This window comes from Pollachius pollachius (genome assembly GCF_949987615.1).
Source record: "Pollachius pollachius genome assembly, chromosome: 13".
NCBI lineage: Eukaryota > Metazoa > Chordata > Actinopteri > Gadiformes > Gadidae > Pollachius > Pollachius pollachius.
The window spans coordinates 15,736,136-15,746,135 of NC_136946.1; the positions used below are offsets into that span (position 1 = coordinate 15,736,136).

The following is a 10,000-nucleotide window of genomic DNA, read 5'->3' on the forward strand; positions in this document are numbered from 1 at the left end:
TTCGCTCCATCATTAGAGGTAGTATGTGTGTATATGTCTGTGTATGGTGTGTATATATATATATATATTTATATGTATATATGTATGTGTGTGTATGTGTGCGTGTGCGCGCGCGTGTGTGTGTGTGTGTGTGTGTGTGTGTGTGTGTGTGTGTGTGTGTGTGTGTGTGTGTGTGGTGGGAGGGTTTCTAAATGCTGACTTGTGAGAACAGAATTGTCACTATTGCACATTCCCTTGGCTCAGACTGTCAGACTGCCGTCTGGTGGTGGTGTGTGCCTTTGCCCGTGCACGTACATGTCCTTGTGTCTGTGTGCGTTTTGTATGTGTGTGTGTGTGTGGGGGGGAGGGGGTTGTGTCTGTTTACTTGTGTGTTTTAGTGTGTGTGCTGTACGGTGCTGTTACTAGTGGTGGTATGATTCTGTTTAATATTTTTTATAATTAGCACTATGTACGGCGCCCGGTAGGTAACATGGGAGTAATTATTTTATAAAGCGAGCGGGAAGGGGGAGGGGGGGGGGGTTGGCATCCTCTGCAGTTTTTAGACCATCATCTTATTGCATTTGATTTCTGATGCTCTAAGAGTTAAATCCTACCGGCATTTTTACTTGGTTCTTTGTAACATTGGTGGCTTTGAAATACACTGTTTGTAGTTACTTTATATAGGAAACCGCACCATCAAAAAGGGTCCAGTCGATATGCTCCAACATAAGAGAAAGTAGCAGAACTCGCAGGAGAGGGTTATAGGAGCCACAGCTTGGTCCAGCTTTCTTACTATAAAAGATATGGATGCGCCAAAACTCATTTCAAACGAATGCTGCTCAAAGAACCTCAAAGTCTTGAGCTTCCTGATCGAAGGGTCACCAACGACCCAGATGAGGGCGTGTGCAGTTGATTTCCAACAGCCCACCATGGAGCGGAGGAGCGTGATCCCCTGTGCCCTGCAGAGCTTCTTCTGGCCTCTAGTCAGGGGAGCTCCCTCACAGAGCTGATATGGATAGTGGACTAACGCTGGAGGAGCTTACTTTTGTTACCGATCAGTTGCCCTTAGGTCTGGCCACGGGCATTGATGGACTCTCAACAGAGTTTTACAAACATCTTTAGTACTGTCTTGGTCTGCCAAAGTTGCCAGATCCCACGTAGACAGGAACGATATGAACGATATTTATATTGCATAATAGCAACTGGATTAATCAACACTTCTCTAAGGATCGGAACCGTCATTTCTACTGGAACAAATTTTTCAAACCCTGCGTTTTTGTTAGGCAGAAGGACTTAGTTCTCAGCTAAATAGTCAAGCAGCGGTTTATGTCATTGTGGAGTGTGTGTGGTTGATAGCAGTTTTGGGCCCGTGTCAGACCGATTGGGCTCGGTGAGGCTGCACACCTTTTGCACATTGAGGAATCAATATGCAACAGGTTAAACCAGCCCTCCCAACACACGCTAGAGTAGATCTCGTACATGGCAGCAGGGATCTCTATCCTCCTTTACCTTTGTCTTCCAACACCCCCACCCTGCGTCCTCCTGTCTGGAGGAACCTTTAAAGTCCCCTGGGCGGAGAGTGGAAACCATTTAAGTGGATTGAAGCTTGGGCATTGCTATAGCCGTTTGAAATGAAGAAAATAATGAATTGATGTCTCATTTCCTCGTAATGTACTACATTTTAGAGTCATATGTTACGAGGAAATGTCCACAAACACATTCAGGGCGATCTAAGGTCCTGAGGCGTGTTCGTTTATTCCGCCCCCTCCTCCCCCCTACACACATACTCATGTCCGGCATGATAAAAAAACGTTGCCCTCCCGGCTGTACAGCGGTTGGTATAGTCCTGTGTCTTGAGACCTTGAACAAATCACAACAGAGCCGCGCTCAGCCCCCATTACCCCCCCCCTCTCTCCCGAGTCGGCAGACGATTTATGGGGGGGTGGGGTAACACATTTCTATAAGTCACTCCTTCAAGCATGGAAGATTGTGTACATCAGCAGGAACCTTCAGTTGTGTCCGGCATGGGGCTGTTTGAGGAGCCACGGTTTTACAAGAAACCTTACACCCTGCAGGGCATATCAGTCAGCCTGCTCTTCAGGAGGCAGGAGGTGGGAGGTTCATGCTCTTCCTGTACGGTCCGCGTGGATCTGCCAACGGTTGGAGGGAGATGACATCATCTCTTCTGTCCACGTTTGTGGAGGTGGTCAAGTTCTTTTGCTTGGGAGGGAATTAGCTTGGGACTGCTTTGAGCGATGAGACGTAGGACGGGGGTCCATCTAGGCTGGTTGCTGCTGCTGGGGGGGGAGGAGTTGGGCAATAGTCTCCTTACCTTTACAACCCCACAGTTGTGTTGCGTAATCTGCTGAATGAGGGAGAGTTGTTTGAAAGAAAATACTTGGCATAGGATTTAATACAGTTCTCTTCATTAAGAAATCTCTGCCTCTTATTCGGTCGGTGTGTCCCTCTCTCCTCTGGCACAGGACTACAAGGACCACCTGGTGTTCCTGATCACAGTGCCCACCACACTCCTCCTCTTCCTCTCCATCTTCATCCTGGTATGCATCGAGTCGGTCTTCAAGAGGATGCTGCGGCTCTTCTCCCTCCTCATCTGGGCGTGTCTGGTTACCATGGGTTACCTCTTCATGTTCTCCGGAGGGATACTGTGTCCCTGGGACCAGGTATGTGTGTGTGTGTGTGTGTGTGTGTGTGTGTGTGTGTGTGTGTGTGTGTGTGTGTGTGTGTGTGTGTGTGTGTGTGGGGATGACCATTAGTCAGGCTCCGAGGGACACCTGACATTGTGCCAGCCTCATGCAACAGACCCAGATTCTGTCTCAAGGATTCCCGCTGCAGACAGGAATCCTATTTACCGGTGCTAGTGCCTTGTCTTCACCAATTTATCAAAGCCCAAGTCACCCTCTCTCCATCTTCTCCTGCTCCTCTTACAGCCTCCTCCTTCTCCCTTCTTCCTCCTAGCACCCTCTCCCTTCACACTTCCTACGCCCCCCCCCCCCCCCCCCCCCCCCCCCCCCCCCCCCCCCCGTTAGGACCCTCCCTTCTTCCTTCCTTCCTTTCTCTCACAAGACACCTGTCATCCTCCTCAGTCTTTATGTATTAATCTTGTTCAATGATGAAATGTGAATCTTACTTTTGATATCGGTATATGGTCTGTCTTTGGGCCTGCCTGTCTGTGTGCCTTTCTGCCAGTATAATAAAGGCTGTTTGGTGGATCATTTTATCATCAACCTATAACCCTGGCAGTATTAAAGCCAAGCAGTGGGAATCAAAACTTTAATGCTGGCAGTGTGACATCATTTTGCAATCATTGTTGAATTATGGATTGACTACACGTCTCCGATATGTGTGAATACGTCTCATATTGCTTATCTCCGGCTGTGTGTTGCATGCGTGAAAAGGCAACTCCGGAGTGATCTGGAGTTCATGTGGGAAAGGCCTGTAGACTGTAACAAGCAGCCAGGATGAAACTCAATGCTGATGAATACATTTAGAAAGACAGAGTTCACAATGTTGGCTGAGAAACAATAATTTCCAGGGCTGCAGATAGACCAGAGTGCCATTAAGAACAAGTGGCCACCCAAAGAAATAGGTGGCTTCTAGGTATGGTCAACTCTGTATGCACATTTGTACCTCATCCAGCAGGACACACAACTCAGATGATAAGCTTATTATGAATTTCAATTCAATTTTTTTTTTTGCATAGCCCTTAATCACAGATACAGTCTCAACCAGCTTAGCGGGCAAATACAAGAGGGCAAGAAAACAACAGAGAAGTGTTCGAATAGTAACCACCAGAAAGAATTTAAAGGGGCGAATGGATTTAATCTTGCCTTCACCTTTGCTGAATTCCAAATCCTTTCGTCAATATAGCCAGGAAGGGTATCGCCCAGGAAAAGAGCTGCTACTTGCAGACACTGTACCCAGAGATTATGATAGTTCAGAGCCAAACCAGCTTTACGAGCAGCATGACGACTATGTGATGCTAATGGACTATTACCCTCACCACACAGGAATAGCTTCATTGAAGGACACTACAGTTGCCTCGGGGATGACTCACGTCAAGTCAATCCTCTCTATGTCATACCGGACGATGAACTAGGCATTTTCAGAATTTGCTCATGAATAGGGATTCAAACCTGACCTCAAGCCCACTGCGTCCACCGTCGATGAACTAGCGATGTAAATTCATTCTTCTATCTCTTATAGACCACACAATATTAAAGCTACCTTTATGTTATCACATCTTTGTATTGCTAACACCGGTTTTGACTAGTTTCTACTGGTACACATTGAGTGGTCAAGACAACACCATATCAAGTTGAATTGGTCTGAGATAAGTCAGACCCTCTATTGGCATGGCTTGTTTACCACTCCTCCCACACCAGTACAGACTGATTTATACCTGGGCTCAGCAGATGCTTCATGAGCCACCTCCAGAGTGCTCGTCCGTTTACCTTGTTTCTCAGAATAAACCACGTGTTGAACCTTTACCGCCCTCTGAGTCACGCTTAGCCCCGCAACCATGAAGACAGAGGATTAAAATGAGCTTTCATCACTAGTGGAAAATTGAGCGAAAATAAAGAGCAGTGTGCCGTGCCTGTGTGCAGGTGTCCTTCTTCCTGTTCATCGTGTTTGTGGTGTACACCATGCTGCCCTTCTCGATGCGGGGGGCCGTGATGGCGAGCGTCCTCACCTGCTCTTCCCACACCGTCACGCTCTGCGTCTGCCTGGCGTCCAGCATCCAGGACCAGGGCTCGCTGCGCTGGCAGGTGAGGCGCTCGCACACACAGACACACACACACACACACACACACACACACACACACACACACACACACACACACACACACACACACCCACACACCCACACACACACACACACACACACACACACACACACACACACACACACACACACACACACGCCCACTCGGCACACTGACTCAAACAAACATGTACAATGTGTAAGTAAGACCCTCACGTGCAAATACTCCTCATTCTCATCTTCAAAACCGCTTATCGAGGGCCGGGTCGCGGGGGCAGCAGCTCTAGCAGTAGAAATATTCATGCTACACAAATACTGCAGTACAATTACTACATACATGTGCACATAATCATCTTTGGACGTTGTGTGTGGTTCTTTAAAAACATCTGTCTGTTTACCTATCAGACTTAGAAGAACTTGGGAGAGTAGTGTCTGTCACTCACGTAAAGGCTGGACTGAGGATAGAGGTATAAACATTGACACAATATTGAAAGAATATGAATATTGAATCATCTTCGCCTTGCCCTTTTATTGTGTCTCTCTCATTCGCTTGTAAGGTTGTTGCATAGGATGAGAATGTTGAGGCTTTTTCGGAATATTATAGCATAATACAACAATAACGTAAGGATAATATTGCAAATAGATATTGCCGTTGTACCAAGATAAAGGAAAACCTGTCGCCATACAGCCACAGTTGACCTGCTCCATTGTTTATCTGTGTTCATCCCATTCATTTTAAACCAGCGTAACCTCCATCAGACACAGGTGGAAGATGACCGGCTCTGTAGTGGTGGCTGCACACCCCCACGCCCACGCAACATTTACACTGGGAAATATTAACTCAACAAAGGGTGTGTTTGTGCATGCTCGGCTCTGTGATCACCTGTGTGTATGCGTGTGCATTCAACACAACACACCACAGGTTAAGTTAAGTCCCATCACACATTGTGTGAGAGAACAACTGGAAAAGGCACTTCAGATGAAAAGGCTCCAAAAGTGTGTCAACAGTGCGTAGCAAGGCAGCAAAGGGCCCAAACTCACGGAAACAATGGCCACCTTTCATCAATCACACTGACGCAGAGCGACGCATTATATATTAGTCACAATACCAGCTAATAAGTATATAGAAATATACACATGTATTAAGGTTGACCAGGACCGAAGTATCCTTTTACTTTAATTTTGTGACGTGAAACTCGGTAAGGGGATTACAAACCCCTATTAAATATTGATCTATTGAGCCTTTATCACTGTTGGGATAGAGCTTCACTCTGCTCTGTTGGTTTGAATCACCTTTGATTTGCTTGGCAGTACACATTTAAAAAATGTGGTGTTTTCGGAGGTTGTTGACTGAGGTTTAGCTTCAAAAGGCACCTTAGAATATGTGTATCACCTGGCCAGCGGTAACACAAAAAACTGATACAATTTATGGCAGCTCAGCTCAGCACACCTAATGTCGTTATGGCATCAGATGTGGTGTGTTTTGGAGTGAAAGACTATTATAACTTGTTTATAATAGTGCAGTTTAGTAATTTAAATGACTGAAGTGCACTATTAAGGCGATAAATCCTCATCTGGTTTTGTAGAACTCATAAACACGAAAGCTTTCTTGTTATCAGTATATCAGTATAAATTCTCATTATAATGACATCTTTCTTTGAGAAATTACCATCCTCTTCTCAAACTGCATCTATGAATGAAATTCATACTGTTTATATATACTATTTATTATATGTCTGAGAGCACAACAGCAGCCGCGATCGATAGTTTCCCATACATTGATATATATTTTTAAATGTTTCAAATATGCTTATTTCATTGTAGAGCAACACATTGCCTCACTCTCTCTCTCTTGCAACCACATTGACAGCGGGCCGTCTGTGAATAGCCCCTGTTCTCCAATCTGGATCAAAACATAATGATCATGAAGGATGGCTGTTGGCTTCTTCCTGCAGAGAAGACGGCTGGGGGAACTCAGTAATAAATCAATCCACAGTTCACAAATTGATTATGAGTATGAGGGATGCCAGAAATACCCAAAAAACAAAAATCGAATTCAGAGTCTAAATCATTACTAGTACTTGGGTATTCTTTTTGTTGGTGCTTTTTTGGGGTGAAAAAGTATGTGATACTGTTTGGGGAGTGGGTGTGACCGGGGGGGGGGTGTTAGACGCTTAGAGACATTTAACCCCAGTCCCGTCAATAAGCGAGTTATTTCAGGGAAAAGTTGGTGAATATGGTCAGCAGGAACATCACTTTGTTACAAATGCATCAGTGAACAAAAAAGCTGGAATCGCATCCTACAGTCGCATACAGAATTGCCCACTGCAAGAAACCACACACGATGGCAGAGCTCTACTCACCGCATATCTAGATAAGATGGCAGCTATGGTTGATGAGTCAAGCACTGCAAATTGAAGGCTATCCCTTGATCAAATGATTCAGTTGCAAGATGTATATGTGACATTCCAAATTATATTAAAGAAAACTTAAAAGCTTTCGTAAGTGGACGAGGCCACAGACAGAAATAAAGACTTTATTATATTGATGTATTCATTGCTTAGGATCTCTTTGTCACATCACTCACTTTGGGAGGATTTGCAGTTTTGCAAGTACGTGCCAAGTCGAGCGACAGCTGATGAGCTTACCTGACAGAACATGGGCTGAAATATTGGAACATTTTTGTGCATTTGCACGGATGATGAGACCATGGCAGGGAAAAGGGAGGGATTCCAGACAATAATTCAGAGGGTCTCGCCAAATACGGATTTGGCACACTGTGTCATGCACAGAGAAGCGCTAGCATCAAGGCAGATTAGCCCTGAGCTAAACAAAAATTATCTATGTCGTAAGCGTGATCAATTTAATTAAAACAAGTCACTGAAGGCACAGCTTTTCTCCACACTTTGTGAGGAGATTGGAGCTAAACGTTCAGCTCTGTTGTTACACAGTGAGGCTAGCTGGCTCTTGCCAGGTGTTGTTTTGAGTCTTTGAGAAGAAATTCTGTGTTCTTGGAGGAAGAGCGTATGAAAGTTCCAAGAAAGTTTGGTGAAGAATTAATCTCTGTTGAAGCTTGGCTCTCTCAATATATTTGGAAAGCTGAATTAATTAAATCTTCAGCTTCAGGGAAGAGACAAGCACCTACCTCACCTGGCAGACAAGATCGGCGCATTATCTAGAAAGCCTGAAATGTGGGGCAGACGACCTGATCAAGGAAATACTGATTCCTTTGAGAATCTTGGTGAATTTGCGGAAACCAGTGATCATCATCAACAGTGGTTCCATGTCTTAAGGCACACATCTCTTCCCTGAAAGGATTCTTCACTTGACAAACAACAGTGCTCAGTATGACGTGGGTGGGGGAGAGATCCATTCAATGCAGCACACCTGCCGTCTTCGGCTCTGCTGAAGGGGACCAGTTCATCGAGATGACATCTGACTCCACCATGAGGCTGAGGTTTAAAGCTCAGACACTGGGTGAATTCTTGCTTGGTTTGGCGAGGGAGCATCCACTTATAGGGCACAGGGCTACCGGCATTCCTCTTCCCTTCGCCGCATCGTGTCTCTGTGAGATATTTATTCTATTGCCTGACTGAAAAAAAGGACAGATCTACGTTCAACATTGAGCAGGACTTGAGAGTGGCACCTTCTCAGACAGCAGGAGGAACGGACTAGAAACACAGGGATTGAATTTTAGGAAGAAGGATTATAGAAATGCTATGCTATAGCTCTTGAATATTGTGAATGCTTAACATTTGATTCCAATACAATCTTTACACAAGATCTAATATATATAATAATATATATATATATATATGTTTGCAAATAGAAATCTAACACAAATTGTGTTGACTTATACTCCAATCTATTTCCTGGTGTCCTGGGATGGAAAATCTACCGTGATCAAACACGGTCAGAACTGAACACTGAGGCCGGAGCTGTGTGTGCGCGCGTGTGTGTGTGTGTGTGTGTGTGTGTGTGTGTGTGTATGTGTGTGTGTGTATTCGTGTGTGCGCGTGTGTTTGTGGGTCAGATCCTGGCCAACGTCATCATCTTCACGTGTGGGAACCTGGCGGGGGCGTACCACAAACACCTGATGGACCTGGCCCTGAAGCAGACCTACCAGGACACATGCAACTGCATCAAGTCCCCCATCAAGCTGGAGTTCCAAAAGCACCAACAGGTAGGCATACAGCACACCAGGAAACCCACTGTGGAGTCCTCATTATCGACCTACTGGTCCACAGCCTTTTATATTGCGTTGGACATATACACAAGTTACCTCACCTCCAGTGAAAAGGATTATATATTATCTGAATAGACAGCCAATTCAATTTGATTTGCAGGTGGAAGGTCACGACAACGTTTCACGTTTTATGTCTATGCGCGACGTCTTGGCTGCGGAGAAAAGTCGGTCAAAATGTGCTCCGAAGACATGTGCACGTGTAACTGTGTCAACGGGTACACAGCATTTGGACGAAGCCGATGCTTTGCACATTGAATAATTTGGCTCATTCATAATGAATATCTTATTCTACTTTAGTAAAATAAATCCTTCATCTTGGCCCCGCAAAGTGTTCAGAGTGAAAACGCAAATATAGATTCAGGGAAAGGTCGAGAAATATAGAATGGTGAGGGAGTACTCTATATTTAGACCAGTGCTGCCTTCACCACCCCGCCCCCCCATTGCCTCTGTACTTAAATGTCCGCTGTATTTTAGGAAATGAGCCCGCGGTGATAGAGAACAACATAATGACCCTCTCTGCCCGGAGCTGCATTTATCAGTCTCAGCCCTGCAGGCAGTGTTGTGCCGTCGCACACACATGCAGGCCTTCATACACACCAACACGCACAAGCTCTCCCGCAAACAAACACACAAACACACACGACATAGACACACACAAACACGAGTACAGACGCAATCACAAACACACAAACACTCAACCAAAAGTAGGTGTAAGGTCACACGCACACACACGGTAGGTACACACACCCAATCACACACAGACGAAAACATAACCACAAGTAGGTTTGAAGTCACACACACACACGCACACGCACACACACACACACACACACATACACACACACACACAAACACGTAAGGTACATACACACACAAACACAGTTTGGACAAATGGAACATGACAACATGCATCCATTACTGAACGTGCTCCGGTCCTCCCTCTGAACACCGTGTGCTCTGTGGGCCCCCGCCGCTGGCTTTGGTGGCTCCTG

At 45.5% G+C, this 10,000-nt stretch overlaps 1 protein-coding gene across 1 annotated transcript in view; it reads left to right on the plus strand.

Moving 5' to 3' along the window:
* adcy2b (adenylate cyclase 2b (brain)) overlaps positions 1–10,000 on the plus strand; it is a gene marked incomplete at its 5' end in the record, with an annotated part of 33,199 nt that overhangs the window by 2,203 nt on the left and 20,996 nt on the right. The window contains 3 exons of the mRNA XM_079749760.1: positions 2,463–2,660; positions 4,605–4,766; positions 8,796–8,945. Of these exons, the coding sequence (XP_079605886.1) occupies positions 2,463–2,660; positions 4,605–4,766; positions 8,796–8,945 (510 nt within the window). The remainder of the gene's footprint in view (positions 1–2,462; positions 2,661–4,604; positions 4,767–8,795; positions 8,946–10,000) is intronic.